This window comes from Theropithecus gelada, chromosome 2, assembly GCF_003255815.1.
Source record: "Theropithecus gelada isolate Dixy chromosome 2, Tgel_1.0, whole genome shotgun sequence".
NCBI lineage: Eukaryota > Metazoa > Chordata > Mammalia > Primates > Cercopithecidae > Theropithecus > Theropithecus gelada.
The window spans coordinates 151821940-151848221 of record NC_037669.1 but is presented as its reverse complement, the minus strand read 5'-3'; the positions used below and the strand labels follow the sequence as shown (position 1 = coordinate 151848221).

The 26282-nt window shown below is 41.2% G+C and overlaps 1 protein-coding gene across 1 annotated transcript in view; it reads left to right on the top strand.

The window, feature by feature from the left end:
- Positions 1-26282, top strand: part of CLSTN2 (calsyntenin 2) — a 632434-nt gene that overhangs the window by 481169 nt on the left and 124983 nt on the right. The window contains exon 5 of the mRNA XM_025375641.1: positions 15779-15928. Within this exon, the coding sequence (XP_025231426.1) occupies positions 15779-15928 (150 nt within the window). The remainder of the gene's footprint in view (positions 1-15778; positions 15929-26282) is intronic.

Below are 26282 nucleotides of genomic sequence, written 5' to 3'. Positions count from 1 at the left end.
AGAAACCTACTCACTCAATGTAGTCTGTACAACTCACGGTGCCACACATCTGGATACTGAAGATGGTTGGTTTCCTGGTCAAATTTTCCAGTTGTCATCCAGAAGTGAGTCATGCCATCAGCTTGGCCGTATCTGGGTCTCTTTCCTATGTAATAAGTCGTAATACCAGCCCTATTGCCCCCAGATGAAGAGATGCTAAGAGAGGAGGTGGGACTTTTGAAGTACCTTCTAAACCATAGATTCATTCAGGATTTTTTTTTTTGAGATGGAGTTTTGCTCTTATAGCCCAAGCGACAGTGTCGCGTCAAGTACAATGTCGTGATCTTGTCGCCCAAGTACAATGTTGTGATCTTCACTCACTGCAACCTCCACCTCCTGGGTTCAAGTGATTCTGCTGCCTCAGCCTCCTGAGGAGCTGGGATTACAAGCATGCACCACCATGCTCAACTAATTTTGTATTTTTAGTAGAGATGGGGTTTCACCATGTTGGTCAGCCAGTTTCGAACTCCTGACCTCACCTGATCCACCCACCTTGGCCTCCCAAAGTGCTGGGATTACAGACATGAGCCACCACGCCCAGCCTCATTTAGGATTTTATAAAGCTCTTGCCAATGTCCTTTTTGAGAATTTCAACCCCAGTGAGAATGAAGAATGAAAGAACCCTCCCATGATAATGCAATCCCAGACTGAGCAAGACTGAAAGCATTCCTATAAAGCCATTTGGACATTTCCCCATCACCACGAATAGAAAACTCATTGTAGTATAAACACCACAACCAGAGGCCCAACAACTCAGCCCACTTTAACTGTAAATTCCAATACCTTCAACAGCTAAAATCAAGTGTAATTATTTGCCAAGTACATTGTTTAATTATTAGTGTGAGTTTGTGGGTGTTTGTATGTTCTTCCTACTTTGTTTCCAATAAGATTTAAGTAGCACACAAAGACGCAAAAGTTGCCAAATTCAAACTCCATTGACTCTGTAATTATTGAGTGCCAGGCATGGTGCTGAATACTGGAAAGGAGATAGAGTGGAACTCAAAATAGACATGGGCCTGTCCACATACAGCTCATCATCTAGTGGAAAAAAATAGAAAATCCAGTGGCAGCAAGGGTGAAGTTGGTGCACAAAGCATGCCATGAACCAGGGTTGGGCAACAAATTAGCTCTGTACCTCCTGATAGCCAATGTCTAGAGGAAAATAGCCTCAGCCACCTGCTTGTACACCTTCAGGAGAAACCCAACACTTCTTGATGTTGAGACCAGGTAGAAACTTACTCTATGGCACTGTCTTCTGCACCCTGAGACTGTGGCAGATGCCATAGGGGCTAGAAGCCAAGGAGACACTCTCATCCCTGTCTTTAAGTAACTTCGGATCAGTCTGGGAAGACAGAACTAATATTCTTAAGACAGAAAAAATAATAATAAGATAATTTCCCTCTAAAATGCTAAAACATGGGGAAAAGACAATTACATACCTGGACACCACGAGATAATTGTACAGGCCACAATGTCAATGCACAAGCAAGTAAAGGAGGAAATATAGGACTTTAATTAAAGTTTGGCTCAAAACTAAGAAGAAGGTAATTTTAATTAGTAGAGCCTGTCAGAACCATTCCCTGGTAGTTTCTCCCACAGGCTCTGTGAAATGGCTAGCCTGTCCCCACCACAGAGGCACACATGGGCACACACCGCTCCATAAAATATAGAACAACTTCTTTGTATTTGTCTCCTCTGGGTTTCTTTTTCTATATAATCAGTTGTGCAGTGTATTCCATAAAAGCTTTGGAATTTGGGGAGTGACAAGTCCATGGTGAATAGCAAGACTAGACAAGTGGAGGTGTCTGTGCTCAGTGGTCAAACTCTACTTGGCCTCCTGCCCTAGTTCTGAAGAGCCACAGCTCAGTGAGAGATGAGATGCAAATTCTTTCTTTGGAGGGTAAACTGCCCCAGTCATGAAGATAATTACTCACCTTGATGAGCCATTTTGCTAACATATGCCAATTTATTTCCCTGGCTGTCTCATTAAAAGTGAGTAATGGGCCTTTGCCAGGTTTGTGCCTCTGATGCTGGTTTACAATCTAAGATGAAGAGGAGAATGGGCACTCTCAGGGAGTGTGGGCCCCTGATAGCGAGGTGTACAGAAGCAGTCCTCCAGGTAATGAAGCAGGACCAAGGGGCAGACACAGAGACGGCTCCCATTCTAATGAGCTTCCCAATTGGCCCTTATCCATCAGTTTCTCTGAGCGACCTTTCTGGCTCCTTGAAGAAGCATTTTGCATGCTCATAAGGAAAGTGCTGCTGAATTTAGAGCCTGCTCATTGAGGCCTAGGTTTCCCCTGCCCCATGGCTTCAGATAGATGTCTCCTGTCCCCTCCAACCTTCCAGGCTGTTTGCTTGTGGGGTAAAGAATAGCAGCAGGGAGAATAGAAGACACAGTGTGGAGTCAGCCTGACCTGGCTTTAACCAGAGACTCACCCTCTTCCTGCCAGAGGCCTTCAGACTCCCTCCCTTTGAATTCCTCCGCATGAAATTATGGCATTATCAGTCCTTACCTCATTGTGGGGTTGTGAGTACTCAAGGAGAAGCAGTGTGTGGGGATAATGTTTGCTGCAGGGTATCTGACATACAGAGAGCATTCAATTAATGGTGCCACAGTTATTAAATATTTACCTGGGTGATTGGGACATGAGATTTCTTTACCAGCCTTAAATTATGAGCAGGTAGCTATGAGTGCATCATATCACCTTCCTCTTGGAAAGTTCTGGATCTATTTGAGATGGCCTCATCTGCTAGCTAGTTTTTCTGAGATAAGCAGAGCTTGGGTCCTCAAAATTGAATCCTAAAACATAAAGAGCTAGCCTAATAACACTGTCACAGTGGTGATAGAGCTAGGACTCAACCCGGGTCTCCTGAGTGTGAGCCCCAAGGCCTTTCCATCAGATCGCACCTCCTTGATGATAACTTACAGAGTGCATGGCAGTGGTGTTTAAGTTTGCAAACACAAAGTATGGGGCAATGTCAGCAAAAAGGCAGAGAAGGAGATCCCAGCCTTCATTCCCCCACAAAGTACAATCAGACAGCTATCTATGAAAGAAAATAGCTGCAGGAGAGCTCAGGAGTCCAGTTGAGAAGATACAGCAACACAGTGTAAGAAAAACAATGAGAATAATTGCACAAAAAGAGTAGGAAGAACAGTTTCATCTTGCATGCATCAGCTCATCCCCCAGACCAGCATTGCTTAGCACAGAGAGAGAATTCCTTAGCTCAAAAGTTACCCTTGAAGAGAAAACATAATGGGATGAACAACCAGTTTCCTGAGATTTCAGGACACTCCCCCAAAGGACCTCTTTCAGTTTCACCCCACCCCAAATAGCTGGGGAGATCAGCGTGACTGAGACATTTGGAGACATCTGGGAACAAAGAAGCATGGCGCTATCAGTATCAGCAATGTCGCAGGAGCCACCAGGGTCCCCAGTGGCTGCTCTGCATAGGACCCTAGCTGTCTTCTACCCTTAGGATCTTGACAGCCTCACAGCCACCACACACCCCTGACTGGTTTTCACTGCCAAGGAGCCCACAATGTTTACTATTATGGAACTCAGCAGCTTCTGCCACTGAGGAAACCAACAACCAGTACAGCCACAGGGGCCTCTCACAATTTTTGCTGAGGACCCCACAGTTTTTCACTTTTGCAGTTTCTAGGTGCTTGAGTTACCACCTCTCTTTTTCTCCTCTCCCCAAAGCTTCCCTAGTGCTGCCGTTATAGACACCCCAACCCAGGAACCCAGGGAAGCCACTACACGTATGCCCCAAAACGGCCTGGGCTCCAGCCAAATATCCATCTGTCACCACCACGTGTGTACCTGTGACTAACCTCTTGGCTGTGTGTACCTGAGCAGCTGGCCCCAACTCCCATTACCAGCTCTAACAGCTGAAAATATGTCTGTATCTGGCTTCTGTGCCTACATGCATTCTTACCACCAGCCCTGGCTCCTACAGCTGTACACGTGCAAACCCCAACTTTTGTCCCTGGCTCCCACCACTGTGCTTGTACCTGCAGCTCACCCCTGCAGCTGCATACACGTACACTTCCAGCTTGATCCCCATAGCTGCAAATGTATATGTAGCTGGCCTAACTCCTATTGGTGACCCCCACCACCACATGGGTGCCTGCAGCTGGTCCTTACAATTGCACACATGTATACCATGAGCCTTGACTGCTATAGTCATGTATGTACATGCCATCAGCCACCATATAACCACAGTTGGCTCTGCCCCAGCCCTAACCATTATGTGCATGTCCACAACTGAGTATGAACACACCAATGGCCCTGACTCCCCCTGCTGGGTGCACCAGTCCTTTGTCACTGGACCCAGGGCACCACTGAGTATACCTACAGTCCTGTCAGACACTGTGGACCTCCCACAGCCTTTGCCACACCAAGGTACACACAGTTGCAAATGTTACAGACCTCAGCTCCTGAACCAATAAGACATTGCATCCCTCTCCAAGACCTGGAGCCACCATACACTAGGCACTAAGCATGGTGCCACAGTGCTGTCCAGCATTACCCTTCCCCACCCTCACCTACCCATAGGTGAAGGATTTTCCTTAATGAATCCAGTTCATAAAGTCTGGAAAAGGTGATTGTTTCTTCAAATGCTCACACACTTACACAAGACTACAAGTATCATGAAGGATCAGGGACATGCAGTAGCACCAAAGAAACACGATATACTGTCAGTAAGTAACCAACTCCAAAGAATAGCTATTGAATTCCTGATAAGAATTTGAACTAAATTGTTCTAAAAAACTCAATGATCTACAAGAGAACACAGATAAACAATTAACTAAATCAGGAAAACAATAGAAGAACAATACCAGAAGTTCAACAAGCGATGGAAAATATAAAAAGAACCAAACAAATTTTGGAGCTTAAGAATACAATGACTGTATTTTAAAAATGCAATAGAGAGCTTCAGTAGCTGACTCAACCAAGCAGAATAAAGAATAAGCAAACTTAAAGACAGGTCATTTGAAGTTGTCCGGTAAGAGGACAAAAAAGATGAAAAGAATAAAAAAAAATCAAGAAAGCCTACATAATGTAAGCAACACTATCAAGAGAGCTTATATTCATGTTATGGGATATTTATATGGCTAAGAAAGAAAGAAAGGGGTAGAAAGCTTATTTAAAGACATAATGGCAGATATGTTCTCAAATATGGGGAGATATATGGACATCTAGATACTTCAAGCTTAAAGTTCTCTAATTACGTTCAACCCCAAAAGACTTTGCCATGACACATTATAATAAAACTGTCAATAAATCGAAGACACAGAGAATTTTGAAAGCAGAGAAAGAAAAAAAAAGTATATATCATATACATGGGAACTTCACTGAAGCTATCAATGGATTTCTCAACACAAACCTTGCAGGCCAGAAAAGAATAGGATTATATATTTATGATGCTGAAAGAAAAAGAAAGAAAAAAAAACTACCAACCAAGGGTACTTTACCTGACAAAGCTATTTTTCAGAAATTAAGGAGAAACAAACACTTTCTCAGACAAACAAAAGCTTAGGGCATTCATTGCCACTAGATCTGCCTTACAATAAATGATAAGGGAAGTTTTTCAAGCTGAAACAAAAGGATGCTTTTTATTAATACAAAATCATATGAAGGTATGAAACTCACAGGTAAAGATCAGTATATATTCAAATTCAAAATATTCAAATACTGCTAAGGTGATATGTAAATCACTTGTAACTCTAAAGGCTAAAAGACAAAAGTATTAAAATCATTATAGCTAAAATGACTTGTTAATGAATTCACAATATAAAAACGTAAATTGTGGCACAAAAATATAAAATGGGGGGAATAAAACTGCAAAGCTTGTATGTGCATTTCATGTTAAGTTTTTATCAGCTTACAATAGACTGGTACAAGCATAATATGTTTTGCAATATGTAAGCCTCAGTAACCACCAAGTAAAAGCCTGTAGTAGATACACAAAAAAATAAAGAGAAAGGAATCAAAGCATACTGCTACAGACAGTTATCAAGTCACAAAGGAAGACAGCAAGAGAGAAAGAAAGGAACAAAAGATCAACAAAACAACCAGCAAAGGTTGATAAAATAGCAATGTTAAGTCTTGACCTATCAAAAATTACTTTAAATGTAAATGGACTAAATGCACCTATCAAAAGGCGTAGAGTGGATAAAACAAGACCCAACTATATGATGCCTACAAGAGATTCACTTCACTTTTAAGGACATGCAAATAATAAAAGTGAAGATAGGATAAAAGATTTTGTGCAAATGGAAACCAAAAGAGAGCAGTGGTAGCTATACTTATATCAAACAAAATAGCCTTTAAGTCAAAAACTGCAAAAAGAGGCAAAGAAAGTCATTATATGATAATAAAAAAGTAAAATCATTAAGAAGATATAGCAATTGTAAGTATATGTGTACCCAACACTAGAGCATGTAAACATATAAAGTAAATACTAACAAATTTGAAGGGAGAAATAGACAACAATACAAAAATAGTATGAAACTGCTTTCAACAATGGATAGAGCATCAAGAGATAAAATCAGTAAGGAAACACTGGATTTGAACTGTTATACTTTAGACCAAATGGACCTAACAGACATATACAGAACACTTTATCAAACAGCAGCAGAATATATAATACACATAGAACAGTCTCCAGGAAGATCACATGTTAGGTCATTGTTTTCAATGAAACTCTTCAAGTTTCTCTACCAAGTTAGCTGGTAGCTACTGTGCTCAGCAACCACCAGAAGCTCAGACAAAAGAACATCAGCAGGGGAATTCACCCACAAGGATCCCTTTGAGGCAGCTTTGCCATTAGAAATTAGGCTGTGGGCACAGCTTCAATGATACAACCACAATGTGAAAGTTTAAAAGGTTTTAGTACCTACAGATTCTGGGAATACATGGCATGCCTACAGGTCACACAGAGATCAGGAAATGCAGGCTGGTAGAGAAAAAGAGATCCATGGGCCAATGTTTTTACTGAGTTCAAAGCATTAATTAAACACATTACCCATGGGGAGATTTGTTTTTGTTTTTTGAGATGGAGTTTCACTCTTGTTGCCCAGCTGCAATGCTGCAATCTTGGCTTACCACAACCTCTGCCTCCTGGGTTCAAGTGATTCTCCTGCCTCAGCCTGCCGAGTAGCTGGGATTAACGGCATGCACCACAACATCTGATTACTTTTGTATTTTTAGTAGAGACGGAGTTTCTCCATGTTGGTCATGCTGGTCTTAAACTCCTGACTTTAGGTAATCCAGCTACCTCAGCCTCCCAAAGCGCTGGGATTACAGGTGTGAGCTACCACAACCAACCCCATGAGAAGTTTTAATTGTTGGCTTTAAAGCAAACAGGCATGAGTTCTAGGAGGTCACATGTTCACTGGAAGGTAGTCACTGTGGCATATCTGCACAGTCCATGCAGAGTATAGTGGGCAGCAGGACCAAGCAAGTAGGCTGTATCTAGCTTCCCATAGGGAACTGGTCACCAGGAGGCTATTGTATAAGGCAGTTGTTTGAATTAGCCACACAGAGAAACTTGGAGATGTAGAACTGGAAACTGTGTTAAAAGTGACTGAGTCCTGCTTCTGGTATGGGGAAGTCTAAATAATATTCAAAATGAATGCCAAGGTAACATGAAATTGTAAGTATTCACTACAGCCATAAAGTCTTAAATTTAAAATTTAAATCATATAACATATTTTTCTCAACCATGATGGTATGAAACTAGAAATCAATAGCAGGACAAAAAACTAGAAAATTCACAAATATGTGAAATTAAATAATGTGGTCCTGTACAACAAATGGGTCAAAGAAGAAATCAAAAGGAAAATTTAAAAAATATCTTGAGGCAAATGAAAATGAAATCACAATATGTCAAAATTTTTCGGATGTAGGAAAGGCCATTTTAAAAGGGAATGTTATAGAAATAAACGCCTAAATTTTAAAAGAAGAAAGATCTCAAATAACCTAATGTTATACATCAAGGAACTAGAACAAGAACAAACTAAACCCTAAATTAGTAAAAGGAAGGAAATAACAAAGGTTAGAACAGAAATAACTGAAACAGTAGAAAACAGTATAAAAGATCAATGACACCAAATTTTTTTAAATAGATAAACTAACTGATAAACCTTTAGCTAGGCTAAGAAAAAAACAGAGACAAGACTCAAATAGATGAAATCAGAAATGAAAGAGAAGACATTACAACTGATACCACTGAAATAATTTTCAAAGGATAAGAGACTGCTAAGAACACTTTTATACCAACAAATTGCATAACCTACAAGAAATAGATAAGTTCCTAAACACATGCAACCTACCAAGACAGAATAATAAGGAAATGAGAATCTGAACAGACCAATAATGAGTAAGAAGACTGAATTCATAATAATAGTTTTTTAAAATATCCCATCAAAGAAAATCCCAGGATCTGATGGATTCACAGCTGAATTCTACCAAACATTGAAAGAACTAATGCCAATCCTTCTCAAACTTCCAAAACATTGAAGAGAAGGGAACACTTTCAAACTCATCTTATTAGGCTGGCATTACCCTGACATCAAAGTCAGACAAAGACAGTACAAGAAAAGAAAATTATAGGCCAATATTTCTGATGAGCTTAGATGCAAAAATAGTCCTCAACAAAATACTAGCAAACCAAATTCAACAGCACATTAAAAGGATCATACACCATGATTAAGTGGGACTTAGCCCTGGGATGCAAAGAAAGTTCAACATACACAAATCAATAAATGTGATATACTACATTAACAGAATGAAGGACAAAGATCATATGATATCTCAATAGATGCAGAAAAAGCATTTCACAAAATTCAGCATCCTTTCATGATAAAAATTCTCAACAAATAATGTATAGAAGGAATGTCTTCAACACAATAAAGACTGTATATTACAAGGCCACAGCAAACATCATACTCCACAGTGAAAAGTTTAAAGCTTTTTTCTCAAAGGTAAGGAATAAGACAAGGATGCTCATTCTTGCCACTTTTATTCAACATAGTACTGAAAGTTCTATCCAGATCAATTAAGGAAGAAAAAGAAATAAAAGGTACTCAAATCAGAGAGGAATAAGTAAAACTATGTTTGCAGATTACATGATTTTACATGGAGAAAACCCAAAGACCCCACCAAAGACTGCTGTAAGTAATAAATAAATTCAGAAAAGTTGCAGGATACAAAAGCAACATACAAAAATTATTTTCATTTTTGTACACTAACAACAAACTATCCAAAAAAGAAATTTTAAAAAATGCATTTACGATAGCATCAAAAGAAATAAAATACTTAGAAATAATTTAAGGAGGTGAAATATATGTACACAGAAAACTATAAAACATTGATGAAAGAAAATGTACAAGACACAAATAAATTAGAAGATATTCCATGTTTATGGATTGGAAGAATCAATATCGTTAAAGTGTTCTACTCAGGAATCGAAAACCAAATACTGCACATTCTCACTTATAAACGGGACCTAAGCTATGGGTGTGCAAAGGCATACAGAATGGTATAATGGACATTGGAGACTCAGAAGGAAAAGGATGAGAAGTGGGAAGGGGTAAAAAAAACTACCCATTGGGAACAATGTACACTACTTGGGTGATAGGTGCACTAATATCCGAGACTTCACCACTATACAATTCATGTAATGAAAAAAACCACTTGTACCCCTGAAACTATTAAAATAAAAAAATTAAAAATAAAATGTCTGTACTATCCAAAGCAAGATACAGACTCAATGTAATCTCTATCAAAATTACAATGGTAGTTTTCATAGTAACAGAAGATACAATCCTAAAATTCATATAAAATCACAAAAGACCTCAAATAGCTAAAGCAACCTTGAACAAGAGGAACAAACCTGGAAGTATTATACTCCTGATTTCAAACTATAAAACTATATTGCAAAGCTATAGTAATCAAATCAGTATGTAGCTGTCATAAAAACAGACACATAGACCAATGGAGCAGAATAGAGAACCCAGAAATAAATTTACATGTATGTAGTTAGCTAATTTTCAACAAAGACACCAAGAATACACAATGGAAAAGAACAGACTTGTGAATAAACAGTACTGGAAAAAACTGAATATCCACAAGCAAAACAAAGCAAAATTGGATGCTTCTGTTACACCATATACAAAAATAAATTCAAAATGGATTACAGACTTACACATAAGACCTGAAACTATAAAAACCTTAGAAGAAAATATGAGAAGGCTCCTTGACGTTGGTAGTGGCAATGACTTTTTAATTTGATAGCAAAAACATAGGCAACAAAAGCAAAATTAAACAAGTGGCACAACATGAAACTAAAAAGCTCTGCATAGCAAAGAAAGCATTCAACAAAATGCAGAGGCAACCTACAGAATGGGAAAATTATCTGTAGACCATATATGCAATAAAGAGTTATCCAAAATATATAAGGAACTCATATAACACACAATAGCAAAAAAACAAAAACAAAAACAAAAACAAACCTGATTTTAAAATGTGCAAAGGACCTGAATGGACATTTTTCCAAAGAAGGTATACAGAGAAGGTCAACGTGCATACAGAAAGATGTTCAATGTCACTAACCACCAGTAAAATGCAAATCAAACCCTCAATGAGCTATCACCTCACAACTATTAGGATGATTACCGTCAAAAAGTCCATGAGGAGAAGCATTGGTGAAGATGTGAAGAAAAGGGATTCCTTGCAGACTGTTGGTGAAAATGTAGATTGGTGCAGCTATTACAGAAAACAGCATGAATGTACCTCAAAAAATTACAAATAGAACTACCATAGGTTCAGCAATTCCACTTTTGGGTATGTATCCACAGGGGGAAAAAAATAAATATTTTGAAGAGATAGTTGCACTCCCATATTTATTGCAGCATTATTCACAATAGCAAAGATGCAGAAACAACCTAAGTGACTGTTGACAGATGAATGGATAAAAAATATGTGGGAGATACACACATGCAATGGAATATTATTCAACCTTAAAAAAGAAGGAAATCCTGCCATTTGCAACAACTTGGATGAACCTGAAGGACATTATGCTCAGTGAAATATCCCAGACACAGAAATACAAATGCCTCATGATATCACTTATATGTAAAATCTTAAAAGGTTGAACTCGTAGAAATAGAGAGTAGAATCATGGTTGCCAGGGTTTAGGGAGGGAGTGGGGGAAAAGAGAAGATATTGATCATAGGATATAAACCTTAGTTATTAATATAAGATGAATAAATACTGGAGAATGTACAGCAGGGTGACTACAGCTAATGGTAATGTATTATATACTTGAAATTTGCTGAGTGTAGATCTCAACTGAGCTCACCACACACACACACACACACAAAGAAAGGTAACAATGTGATGTGATGCATATGTTAAATAGCTTGATCATGGTAGTTATTTAATAATGTATACATATATTAAAACATCACATCATATATCCTAAATATATACAATTTTTATTTGTCAATCATACCTCCATAAAGCCAGAAAAAAATCCTGCAAATTGGTGGACACCACACTTGCATCCATCACTCGTGTGTGTGTGTCTGTGTGTGTGTGGTCTTTGACAAGTTACTTGAACTTTTTCTCAGACCCTCACCGGTAAAATGGGAATTAAATATTGTACCTGTGCAATGTGATTGTTACCTAAACTGATGCCAACAAAATACTAGAGCCTCTGGCACAAAGCAGCCACTCAGCCATGTTAAAGAATGACAGAGGAGGGAGCGGTAGGCTCTCAACAAAACCCAGTTACCACTTGGCAGATTTTTTTTGCTTTGAAGCAATTGTTTGGTCTTCAAGCAGCCTCCGCTGGGCTCTCTCTTTGTCAGAAAGCTGCGCTAGTGAATAACAGGACTCGTGCTTCTGAGCCAAATGTATTCTAAAGCCTGCTCATTCTTAAAGTGAATGAAAATGTTTATTTCCCATATGAATGGAAAAGTGTTATATGCCTTGTGTGGGAAATTCAGAAAGCACAGAAAAGTATGAAGTCACCCATAATCCTGCCAAAGTAACCAGTATTAACAGCTAACCATTAAACCATTGTTTGCCAAATTACCAATAGTTTTTCTCTAAAGTTTTTAAACAAAATTAGGACCACAATATCCTTGCATTTGTCTGTCCTCCCTTTTTTCACTTAACATTTAATTGCATGTATTTTACCCATCTTTAAACATTCTTTATAATCACCACTTTTACTGCTGAGCAACAATCCATCTTATGCGTAGATGTTCTACTTAGCTCTTCCCTTACAGTGTCAGGCTATTTTTCAGTGTAATAAATACTAGATGAACATATTTGCACATATATCTGCAATTGTATCATTTCTCTAGAATCAATTTTTGGAGAAGGAATTGCACTCCCAAAAGGTATGAGCAATTTCAAACTGACTGGTATATATTGCCAAGTAGCTTTCCAGATAGGTTGTTCCAATTCAAATTCTACTAGAAGAGTGTTGGTCAGTACGTCTGTTTCATCCCCTCAACCCCTACTCTCCCAGAGTTTTTTTAAAAAAATACCTAAACTAATACGCAAGGTAGGGACTGGTTGTTCTTTAAAGGTAAATTTCTCAAGTTCATTTGGAGAAATAGCTCCAGGGACTTATGTTCACCATGGTTAACTGTGGGATTAGGTCTCCTGAGAAGATAGCAAAGTAGAAGTAGAAAAATCATTCAAATATGGGAGAAAAAGATACAATTGCAACAGAAGCAAAACAGGTGACTTTTCTGAGCTTTCAAAAAATTTTAAATGTGTATCTTATCGAAATATGACCTTCTCCCATGCAACAGTTGGTCACAATACTGTACCCTCAGTTTTGACCTAATGCTTGAAATTCTCTTCTTTGAAACTCATTTTCACATGCACGAAATTGGTGGTGGTGGAGAAGGTAAATTAGTTTCTCAGACAGTTTTATTAAGACTTGTTATGGAAGTAGAGCTGCAACAAATTGAGCTGAGGATTCAGTTTGTGTGTTGATTTTTCTACCATAATCAATAGTGTTTGGTCTGCTTAATGTTGTACACATTGTAAACTCTGAGTCTTCCTTTTGTAAGAGGAGTACCTTTTGAGAGCCATTTAATTTTAAAGGAAGTTATTTTTTTTTTCAAAATTCAATGTGATGTTGTGAAAATATACTTCTCATGGTTATACTATAGTGCTTCCACCTGACAGAATTCCTCCCCTGTGATAACTATAACCACATGTAAGTTTGTTAACAGAATCCATGGGGAGTGTTACCAACCAATACTGGGCCACTCCAGACCTGTGCAGGCCCTCAGAACTGAGAGGGAAACAGTAACTGAGGAAAACGAAAGGGATTCTGAACACTAGTCACTAAGCTAGAAACACATCAAACGTGTTTTTATTCAGATATTTTTTACTGACTTTGTTAACTAAATTCTATCTCATATTGGTGGATGAAGCTGTATTTTTAGAAATAAATTTTTAGAAATAGTCCAGAGAAGATAGCAGAATAGATTATTCTAATTCTTTTTTTTTTTTTTTATTTTTTTTGGACGGAGTCTCACTCTGTCGCCCAGGCTGGAGTGCAGTGGCATGATCTCGGCTTGCTGCAACCTCTGCCCGCCTCCCGGGTTCAAGTGGTTCTCTTGTCTCAGCCTCCCAAGCAGCTGGGATTACAGGTGCCTGCCACCACATCCAGCTAACTTTTGTAGTTTTAGTACAGACAGGGTTTCACCTTGTTGGCCATACTGGTCTTGAACTCCTGACTTCGTTATCCGCCCACCTCAGCCTCCCAAAGTGCTGGGATTACAGGCATGAGTCACTGCGCCCGGCTGATTATTCTAACTCTTGATCCAGTGTCTTGGGCAACTTCGTATTCCCTCCTAGACATCAGTCAGTGTCTGCTCCTCCCACTTCCCATTTCCTGCTCCTCCCAGCCTCACATAGATTCACATGTGCAGCACCTGCTCATGGCCTGGTGCCAATACTGTTTCACTAATATTGCCTAATTGGTGGACCTTTTTTTTTTTAATCTTTAAAGCATTACTTGACTTTTCTAACTTTCCAAGCTTTCTTGTTTCATTCCATGTTCTCTCAGTATGCATAAACAATACACAGCAGTTAGAATAGAAGAAAGCTCATTTAGGTAATTTTTCTTTAGTTTTGATGAAATATAAAAATATACCTGAGTCAGGCCGGGTGTGTTGGCTCACGCCTGTAACCCTAGCACTTTGGGAGGATGAAGCAGGTGGATCACCTGAGATCAGGAGTTCGAGACCAGCCTGGCCAATATGGCAAAACCCCATCTCTACAAAAAACATAAAAATTAGCCAGGCATGTCCCAGTACTTGGGAGGCTGAGGCAGGAGAATCACTTGAACCCAGGAGGTGGAAGTTTGCAGTGAGCCGAGATCATGCCATTGAACTCCAGCCTGGGTGACAGAGCCAGACTCGCTCTCAAAAAATACACATATATATGGGTCAGCCGTTCCCTCTTTGTTTATTTTATTTTATTTTTTTTCAGACAGTCTTGCTCTGTCACCCAGGCTGGAGTACAGTGCTGCAATCTCTGCTCACTACAACCTCCACCTCCCAGGTTCAAACAATTCTTGTGCCTCAGCCTCCTGAGTAGCTGGGACTACAGATGTGTACCACCACACCTGGCTAATTTTTGTTTTTTTAAATAGAGATGGGGTTTTACCATGTTGGCCAGGCTGGTCTCAAACTCATGTCCTCAAGCCATCTACCCACCTAGGCCTTCCAAAGTGCTGGGATTACAGACGTGAGCCACTGCACCCGGCCTGTTTTGTTGATTTGTTTTTTGATTTCAATGTTTAAAATGTAGTTTCTGGTAAAAGATGATAACATTTGAGTTCTAATTTGCTGTCAACTCTGCCACCAGAAAAAAAGTAATAGGAATGAAATTATTCTCAGCAAAATACTTTAATCTCTTAGAATTAAAAGCTTAAAAGTATTAAATGCATTTTAGGTCTTTATTAGTTCTCTGGAACTAAAATTGTATTTCAGCAAAAATAATGAATTAAAATTTTGCTCATTAATTACCAAATATTTATTTCAGAACCATAATATGAAACGCACAGAAACAGAAGCACACAAACAACTCCGAAAAAAATTACTTGGTATCTCTTAGAGAAGAAAAATGTCTTCTTCGGGGCAAGAAGTGTGTTATTCTGTGTCACTTTCAGAAGGAGGTCACACGTTTTCTTATTGATCTTACTTCCTATTTGGTAGCAAAATAATGTGAGATGAGGCAGTGAACATTCCTGGCGACAAGCCCAGATGTGAAAAAATATGTGTCAGGACATTTTCTGAATTCCATCTTTTTCCCAGAGATACCCTTGTGGATGAATGGTCTTTGCCCTACATCAGGGACACAATCACATGGCTATACTTTAGGAGGAAGTCTTCTGGCAGCCCATTACTTATAAACACAAGCCAGTTGGATTCCAGGCGTGCACTCGAAATTCCCTGGCAGTCCTATTGCACGGCTAGGTGGCTTCAGCCAGTGGGTTCCCAGGAATTTGCTACCAAAGCATAAGCAGGCTACAAGTGGAGCCATGCTCCTGTTTGCCCTTGTTTTTACAAAGAGATAAGGAAAAGGGTCACTTTCTTTCTGTGAAGGTGGGTGGAGTGGAGAAGAGATTTGGGAGAAGTACAGTGTCATTAAATTGACCTGAAATGCTTTTGAACATCTCTGTTCCTCAGGCAACATCAGGAACACTGAGAAGCTGAGCTATGACAAACAACACCAGTATGAGATCCTGGTGACCGCCTACGACTGTGGACAGAAGCCCGCTGCTCAGGACACCCTGGTGCAGGTGGATGTGAAGCCAGTTTGCAAGCCTGGCTGGCAAGGTGGGCCTGTTTTATCAGTCTTGTGTGAAGGCAGCATGGTCTGGTGTATAGAAAGTGCTGTACTTGTTCTCAAATCATCACAACACACAACTTTTTTAAGTATAGTCACTTTGCTGTGAGAAATAAAGTAGCTTGCTTATTCTCACAACTCTTAGGTAATATATTATCCCCATTTTTCAGCTGAGAATGTCAGAGACATCTCCTCTAACCTCATGCGCCCTGTTTGTCCAGTGCTCCCTTTCTCAAATCTCATGACATCTTTGATCAATAGAAATTATCTCACAGCATGTAGGAGAAATTGCCAGCAAGCCTATTCACTTTGCCCTAGGGTGCTGAGTCTACCTAATGCATTTCAAGTTTTACATCACGGATCAACACCTAGGGAAAGTCATCGTGTTCTTTGTGCTCACACAGAGTGCACACAGGCAGAGGCGGGAGACCCAGAATCCAGCCTCTGGATTAGGGAGTATATAAAATGTTGACTCTGGGAATGAAGAAGCAATGGCTTTTAATGGAGGTGGATTTTTTTGTCAGTTTAGCTCTTTTAAAATGCAAGGAAAACTAAATGCTTAGGTCGCCCTTAGATAATAGAGTTTATCACTGAACTGAGGGCAAGTAAGGAAGGTGAGGACAGCTGCATAGATGGACCTTACAGAGATTTGAGTGATTTGTGGAATAATAATAGCTTTAGTGGTAATGCTAATAGATCTGGTGGCTGAGCAGGGATTCTAGAATTATCTCTGCACCATTATTTTGGTGGCCCAATGACTCCCTGTCTCTACTTCATGTGTTGAAGATGCTGCAGGCTATTGCTTACTCATAACTCATAAAGTGCTTCATTTCTGAGTATTGCCTTCTTTTGGTGTGTCTTTAAGCTTCTGCCTCCCCCTTATATTCTCATATTTTCTCTCTGTCTCTCTGCCTCTCTCTCTCTCTCTCTTTCTCTCTTTCTCTTTCTCTCTCTCTCTCTGTCTCTCTCTGCTATCTTTAATTCTTAAATTCCCTAGAAAGAGTTGATGTTAGTCACTCACATCCATGTAGGGAAGACTGATGCCAGACCACCCTATAAATCTTTCGTCAGTCTTTGAATGACTGCCTTTTATTCAGTTATTCATTCCTAATCCAATTCATCAGGGTCAGATTGGCAGGACATAATGGTACAAAGTAAGGACACCTGTGTCTGAGAAGCTGCCTGACATCATTCCCCTCAGAAGGCAGTTCTCAAAGCGTTCCTCCCTTGAACAACTTGATCTCCCTTAAACTTAAAACTGAAAAGATCGGAAGGGGTAATTTAACCCACCTCTGGAGAGAGCCAGAGTTGTTTGCCTTTGAACAAAGTAGAAAAGATGAAATGCTCAGTAGAGGAACCACAGGTAAGGCACATGAGAGATAAAGAACAAAGCAGAGTCATCTTTATGTCAGTCTGCTAGGATCAAGGAAGAGACATAGAAAGAAGGACAAGCCAGAGTGGGAAACTTTGTTTTCCCAACCTCGGGGAGCCTGAGCTCTGATTGGGTATAATTCACTAGACCCAAGGACCCTGCAGACAGACTTCTATCTTGTTCACCACTGAATTTCTCAAGCTTGGTGTGGTGTCTAGTGCCAGTGGTGGGTGCTCAAGAAAATAGTCATTGAATGAATGAATGGATGGACGAATGAAAGAAAAGGTATCTGAGTTAAGAAGAACTCGCCTTGTTTTGTTTTTAACTCATGGGGATTAGCTCCAGTGAAGGTGTGGCCTTTGAAGAGAAAACCTGGAAAAAATATATAAACTCTCTATGCATGAAATATGTTCACAATGAGAATTTAAGTGGGAAAAGCAAAACACACAGCTCTATCAGGAGAATAGTCCCAATGTTTCTTTGACTCTGACAAATGAGGCACCTACAGATTTGTGATTACATTTTTATTCCTATATTTAAATGTAATTTCCTAACAGAATTTGTACTTATTAAATGTATGCAAGGAAAAACCTGGTCACAATGTTTAACTCTACATGCGAAGAATGTATTGAGCACCACCCTGTAGTGCACACTGCTGTTTGCAGTCCGGACAAACCTTGTTGGGCAAGGCTGGTGCCCATTTGCTGTTGTGTCTCCAATGCCCAGCACAGAGTCAGACATGATGCAGGCACTTAGCAAGTGTTTAACGATGGAGGAATGGTCAGCAAAACTTTGGTTTAAAAAATGTACCTTTCTGTGGAATAAAGAAAGCAGGGAAGAGGCAATTCCCTGCATCCATTGATAGGCAAAATGATTTAAACACATGTAACATCAGAATCAGCTACTTCATGGTGGCTTCCCTGCCTTAGCTGTGTGGGCTATGATGAGCTTTCTCTTCAAATAGCCTGATCAATACTTTATTCTTTAATTCATAGTACTCCCCCACCCCTTTTTCCTTTTTCTCTTTTTTTCCTTTCTGCCTTTGCTACATGCCCAGACACGCCATAGTACCAGGCTTATCAGTACCAGCTCACATTCCTTTCCTTATTTGGAAAGAAGACTAGCTCTCTAGCTCATTGCAGACACCCCTTCCCCTTTTCCCCTCTCTCCCTTATGTGCCCACCCTATCTAAAGAAAGTTCAAATGTTTACCCATCCAGGATTAGTTCAAATTGTGCGACCCGACCCCAGCCAATGGGGAGAGGGAACAGGGGCAGGACATGTGTCAGGAATAAAGGCTTTCCTGCCCCTTTGCTCAGGTGTGGTCTCATGGTGACTGGCCAAGGAGAAGTACCCCTCTGCACAGAAGTAAAATTGCTTTGCTAAGGATCCTTTGTTTGAGTGTTCAATTTCCTTAGGATTTTGAGCGTTATTCCCAACAGCTGTGGTGGCAGAAGCTGACAATGAATTCTTCATCCTTAATCTTCTCCCTGCAGCTTACCCCTTGCAATTCCTTCCTGCCTAAAGGGAAATGACTTAGAACAGGTACAAGAATTCAAACTGCCAAACTGTGTTTGGCATCCAGAGCCAGAATCTGGGATGTCCTCTCTCTCAGTCACTGCTCCAGTAGGCTTCCAGATCATAGACAGGCCCTCCAGGCTCTCTCATATGTAGAGCAGGCCATAGGACCTTTCTACCATTCCTGTCCTAGCTCCTAGACCTAGAGAGGAACCTCCTCTCCTTCTCCCAGCCTATGAATTCACTTCATTCCTCCACTTGGACAACGCTGAACTCTTCTTACTCGCTCATATTGGGGCCTATTCTGTCTTATATCCAGGGTTGCAGCCTCTTAACTGGAAGTTCACCTTTCTCCAGGGAAGAACTGACCACAACTGGTCTGAGTTGCGTGTCTCCTGCCCTGCCCCTTCTCCCAGCTGTGCAGAGCAAACTGGAATGAACCATGTTTTACTGGCTTGCTTGCTACTTGCAGATGATGCAGACTGCCCCTTACTGTGAGTGGGCATCAAATGGCTTGGGGGAAAGGTTTGGCTTTTCATGGAGCCAGTATGGGGTGAATCCTGCACTTTGTAAATGGATTAGGTTTTAACATGATTTGGAAGTGACACAAACATTTAGTTATAGCACTGACTGTCTGTCTTAAGGGAGTAAGAAGGAGATGACTTACAAAAGCTATCTTTGAAGTCTTCTTCAAGGGCAGGGTCTCAGTAGAGTAGTTAGGATGGGAAGGAGAGGTTTTGAGTGTTGTCCTCATAGTAAGGACCTATGGTTACCTGATGTTATATGGGGCCCAGCAAGAAAGAATAAGTAAGGAGTCATCGTGGAACTAGATAGCCTGTTTGAGTTCTAAGAGTACTGTTTTTATTTTTACTATTTATTGTCTTATATGGTATTTTCCACAGTTAGTGGATGAGCTATTGTCTACAAAGCATCATTTAAAGAGGGAACAGGCCCGGGCGCCGTGGCTCACACCTTTAATCCTAGCACTTTGGGAGGCTGAGGCAGGTGGATCACTTGAGGCCAGGAGTTTGAAACCAGCCTGGCCAACATGGTGCATCCCTGTCTCTACTAAAAATACAAAATATTAGCCAAGCATAGTGTTGCATGCCTGCAATCCAAGCTACTTGGGAGGCTGAGGCAGGATAATCACTTGAACCTGGGAAGTGGAGGTTGCAATGAGACCGTGTTGTGCCACTGCACTCCTGCCTGGGCGACACAGTGAGACTCTGTCTCAAAAAAAAAAAAATAAAAAATATATATATATATATATATATATATATATATATATATATATAGAGAGAGAGAGAGAGAGAGAGAGAGAGAGAAAGAGAGAGAGAGAGACAGAGGGAACAGGTTTGAGAAATAGTAGATAGACTCAGCAGACCCTGGTAGACAAACTGGATAAGGAAGAGAAGGATAGGTCTGCCTCTCCCATTGGGCACATGGGCCCCCAGATGGATTATGGTGCCAGTCGCTGAGGTGGCGACATGGAAGGAAGAGGAGTTATCTGCAGCAGCTAAAGAGTCCATTTTAAAGAAAAGATCAATGCGAGGTGCCAGAGATGTCTAGTGGGCAGTGGGATTTTCACATCTGATGCTTAGGAGAAAGGTATGTGCTAGAGATGGAGATTTGAGTCTCCTGGATATATGTACTTGATAGTGGAGGGCTTGGGCATGGATCTCATTACACATAGATTAAGAAGAGGGCTACAGATACTCCCAGAGATAAAGAATCCTCTAAACAGGCTGCTAGATAGCCTTGTGGGGATCCCAGGTCGCACATGTCTCAAGTTGAATGTTTCTAAACTTTCTCTAATTTCTTTTATACTTTTTACTTCCATAGGTTTTTGGGGAATGGGTGGTATTTGGTTACATGAGTAAGTTCTTTAGTGGTGGTTTGTGAGGTTTTGGTGTACCCATCACCCGAGCACTATATATTGGACCCAGTTTGGTCTTCTTAGTGTTTCCCTCTTGTCAACTGAGTGAAATTACCCAAGCCTGGGCCTGTGCGTGCTATGATGACTTGGAGAAGGACCTGCATCCCTTTGTGGACCAGAGCACTGCAGAGGATGTAGTACCTTTGGAGGTTGTCAAGGTGAGGGTGGCAGTAACAGCAGTGGGCCCAGCCAGAGACTGAGCTTAGTCACATGTCCCTGCTGAACCCTCCTCACAGGGCACTGACCTGTCCTTTAGAGGATCGTTTATAATTCAGTTGGTAGTTTGAGGGTTTTTTGTTTGTTTGTTTAGTTTTTCTTTTATTTTACGTTATGCTGTTTGGAGAAGTGCATCCCATGTTTATGCTTTCCTTTATTCTTTTTAATCCCTTGGCCCATCTTTTTCAATGTTTCAAGCTGAAAGATTGTCTTCAACACTTATTTGGTACATTTTCCCTTTTATTGTTGCAAGTCAAATATTGTATTCATTATTTGTTCCTGCTAGAATGAACCCAAAGTTCAGTATTTCACTATCCCTTTATGCAAAATTATTCCCCTTTGAAGACAGCCACCAGAGACTTCCTCGTGGGCTTTCACCATTTTCCCCCAGATGTGTTGCTGACCGGACTTCCAGCTTTTCTGTGGCTGAAGCTCCCCAGACTGAAGAATCAGCTCTCCAGCCCCCAAGGAGCCCTTCTTTGTCCGCCCGCCTCTTCCATGAGTGTGATCCCATGGCAGCTAATTACACCTTGCTCAGCAGCAATTCACACACCACCACCAGTTGGAAGTTTCTCCCACAGGCCAACCAATTTCGGTTCCTTTTACCTTCCCAATGAGATGTCCTATTTAAAAGAAAAAGAAAGAGACATGCAGCCACATAATTGAACCATTTCTTCTCTATTCTTTGGGTTTTGAATAATTCTCCAGGTGCGTCAAATTGTCTGCACTGTGTCTTCCACCATCCCACAAACAGGTCCTTCATTAGGAAGGAAGGGTGGTGGCTTTCGGAGAAGCGCTTCTCAAACTCGAACATGCACTTGAGTCAGTGGGGGTGGGGGTGTCTTGGCAAAATGCAGATCCTGATTTAATAAGTCTGCGGTAGGTCTGGCTGCTTCCGTCAACTTCACTTTGACTAAGACCGTGCAGAAAATAGTTACCAGACACCTGAGTATGTCTAACACTTTTGTGCTGAAAAGACAGCAGCAGAAAGACAGCATCTAATCAGCATTAGATTAGCAGCAACTAATCTAATGCTGGCTAGATTCATTGCTGTTAGTTATTGGCATTGTGAGAGACACTGAAATTGAATGCATATTACATGGTGGAAAATATTTTTTTTGGAGTGAATTAGTTAACCCTTTAGTGAAGGCCTACCGTGTGCTAAAGGCTGGGAATATGGGTAGATCTACCAGGACTCCGAGTATAGAAGGAGATGATAGAAATGCTGAGGATAAAAGCTGCACTGGAGGGACTGTGGCAAGACAAAGGGGATACTTAACACTGAACTAGGCAGGAGCCCCAGGGAGATGTTCCTGGAGCAAATCTAGAAAAATACTGGGCTTTAGCACAGAGAGGAGGGGATATTCCAGACTAGAAAACAGGTATTAGGTGAGAGAGCACAATGCAGCTGGAGCAGGGGGAAGAAGACCAGACTGGCCAACTGAGGACCAGGTCATGGAGGGAGGGCCTCCTCCTGTATCACCCTGAGGACAGGGGAGCTGCAGAGGCTTTTCTGCCTCCATGTAGTTACAAGTATCTTAGGGAAGAAGGACTCCTCGGCAAACCACGTAGATGGTGGCTGGAATGCAGAGACTCAGGGGAGGGAGGCCAGCAGAAAAGAATGATTATTTCTGAGTGCACTTTCAAGTGGAGCACTCCCCCAAAAGTACTAAAAGTCATGTATTTATTGCAAACTCAAGTTAAAGTGGGCATCAAGGTTAGATTTCAGGCAAATCTCATGAGATTCCATAGGCAAAGGGACAAAGGTGGCAGTTGGGTGTGTCTGGGGCTGAAGAAGACCCTGCTACACCTTGTCAAGTGTATCTCCCAGTTCTCTCTGCAGCTGTCACCTGCCGCCACCCTCCTGAGGAGATAAACACCCAGGAGCCCAGGGGTCAGCTGGTCCCCTTGCCCCTTCCAAAAGTCAGATGGGTTATTAAATAAACTGAGGATCTGGCTTACATTTTACTACGTGAAAGGCATTGATTTCAAATCAGAAGGTGATAAGCCCAAGAAGATGTCCAGATTTGCTTGGGAAAGTGGGCTCAGGGCATTACCAGAAAGACAGAGTAAAGAAGGATTCTTGCCCTCGGTTCTCTCTTTGACTGTCCTGCCAGGGTGTCTGAGATTCCAACATTGCAGTGCCAACCTTTTATTTTAATAGATAATCCCCCCTAAAAATGAAAATACCTCCTGCAGGAGTCCCACGTTAGGAGTCAGCAACGTGTAGCCTACAGGACAAATCTGGTTGAGTGTTTTTGTACAACTGTGAACTAAGAGATGGCTTTTACATTTTAAATCGTTGAAAAAAAGAAAAATAAGATTTCATAGCACATTAAAACTATGTGGAGTTTTATTCTTAGTGCATATAGATAAAGATTTATTGGAACACGACCACACTTATTAGTTCACAGAGTGCCTATGGTTACCCTACAACAGGAGAGCCGAGTTGTTTCAATAGAGATTATGTGGCCCTCAAGGCCTAAATATTTACTATTTGGTTCTTTACAGAAAAAGTTTTCTGACCCCTGCATGAAGCTCTTGTTGTCCATTGACGCCTTAGCAGGGAGTGGGTGATTAGATGCATAGCAAAGCCTTGAAAGAATGAGAGATCAAATGGACCTATTTAGACAGAGGCAAAGAACTGTAAAAGTCCAAAGCAAAGTTCACTGCACAAAGCGCAGGAACATCCTGTGAGATAAGCAATTCTAGCCCATTTAATAGATAAGGAAAACTTAGATTGACTGTCTTGCCCAAAATCTCACAGCGGTAAATGGTAAACATGGAATTCAAATTCATATCAGCCTATTCCAGAGGGCATCTTACTGTGTCAGAAGTAAGAAAGAGGATAGAAAAAGGGGGTTGAGAATTTCCAAAGGGGGCTGTTATGAGCTTTGCAAAAGGGTGTCTCAGAAAACAGTTTAGAAGAGAAGCACAGCCTATATGTCCTTAAGCAGCGTAGTTAACTTTTCAGTTACCTTAGCTGTAAGATGGTGATGAGACTTACCTGGAAAGGGTAGCTGGAGTTCAATGGGACAATGTCTACATAGCACCTAAGAGGCACCATGACTCTCATTTCCTTGATTGAACAAGGTCTAGGGAACCATTGCCTTGAAATTATAATTTGTTCAAAAATAAACCCAGGCTTGAAGACTGTCCATCTTTCAGATACTATTTGCCGGAAACTAAAGTTACCTCTGATTATCTCATGGCCCAGAGAAACACAAAGTGGGCCCGAGACTTAGGTGTTAAGCTTCAAACCTAAAGATGCCGGGCCCAAGTGTGGCTCCTCACACCACGGCAGGAAGACTCTACCTTCATCTTAAAGAGAATTCAGCATGAAAAATTACCCCTATAGCCTTCCATTCAATAGGACAGCACTGACTTTTTGAGCTTCATACCAGAGGGCTCCGCTTCTTCCTCCACCCCCACAGTCTCTTTCCTATCCTTTTGAATCTCTACTATTTATCAATAACCTCTCTTCTCCTTGTCCTCATTTTTGACTTACCTCTCCTTCCCCCTCATTTCTTCTACATTCTTCTGGTTCCTTCTGCTCCTCTTCCCTTTTCTAAGCATATGCCCTGAACCCCACGCAGGGGTAGGTGATGGGGAAATGGGGTCAGGTCAAACCAGTGGAGATGGAGCTAGGTATGGAGTGAGAAGGGCTGAACCCAACCCTTAGCTGGATCATAATCTAGCCACAGGCTTTGCTTAAGCTATTTCTCTGGCTGAGCTTTGGTTCCGTAACTGGAAATTAAGAATCATAATCCTTGGCCAAGCTATTTTGTAAGATTGTTAAGACCAAAAGAGATTGTAGCGTAGAAGTACTTCACAAAATTTAAATCCCTATGCAAATGAATGCTATGATTAAATTGGGAAAATAGACACCGTCATGCAAATGAACACACACACACACACACACACGAGTACACACATTTAAATCCATAGAATTGAGTAAGGCTGTGTGGCTTAAGCATCATGTTCTGGATTTTTGTACTTAAGATTGGGATCAAAGGGAGACAATGGGGTGGGGTAGAAAGTGTACAGTCCTGGGGGTCAGCCCAGGAACGCCGATTTCAGTCCCAGCTAGGCCCTAGCTCACTCTGCAACCTTGGAAAAGTCACTGCTGTTCAGCTTTGGCTTGCCTAAATGTAAGTGCCTTCTTGTGAGGACCAGATGAAAGGTGCCAGCGGAGAGCCTTTCACAGAACCCCACACGGTGGGGCTCAGAGAACAGCAGCCCTTTTTAGTTCCCTTTATCTCAATTTTAAAAAATCACAATGGAGTATTTTTTCCTCAAATAATTGGAAAAACCATTATTGAGGCCTGAATTCCACTGACTGCAGCAGCGTGACCCCAGGGCAGGTGCTCCGGGGGTTTACAGCTGCTAAGGGGATTGCTCAGATCTGCCTGGCAAGCAGCTGAGCTCCTGGCGGAGGGCCTCAGGGGGGGCACTTCTCCATGAATAATGACCTGTTTTGACATCACTGACATAGCCGATCATTAAGGTGCAACAAATGGCTCTGTACAGGATGCTGATTTACCTACTCAATGGTATCTTAATGTGCTTAAAGAGCTGCCAGATAAAAGTGCCCATGCTCGAGTCTGCTTTGACCTGACTCTCCCGTGGATCCGCCTCGAGGGTAATGAGCCTTAGAGGTTTTCAAGGCCCAATAATATCAGCCCTGAGGGGAATAGGGTGTGGGCAGACTTCACTCATCCCAAAGAGTACTCAATAATGATAGTAATAATCATTACCACTGACTGAGCACTTACTATTTGCCAAACCTTATCTAAGGGCATTCATTGCATGCAGGTGGTCATTTATTCTTCACTGCTCCCTGAAAACTGTTATTTTCCCGTTTTACAGATGAGAACACTGAGGTTAATACACTTGCCACACAGCTAGTAATATTGAGGCCAGCTCCATCTGTCTGCAGACATAGAGATCCTCCCCCAATTTCCTACAATGCATCTCAAAGAAAAGGAGAACACTGCCATCTTTTGAGACCGTTGGAGGAAAGCTATTTGGGGGAAAGTTCTGAAATTAGAACTCTTTCCCCATGTTAAAAAGAAAATATGTCATTGGATAGTAAGGCAGCCTTGAGAGGGGACCATGGCTTGTGAATGGTGGAGGTGGGAGGGATATCACTCTTGTCACCCAGGCCCACCACTGGGACCTGTCTTCATTCAGGATAACAAGGTCATTCATCGCTCAACTTTAGATGACCTCTCAGGGACCACAAGGGGAAAAGCCTTGCCCAAGGTCATGCGGAGAGGTGGAACCACAGCTAGACTCAGGCC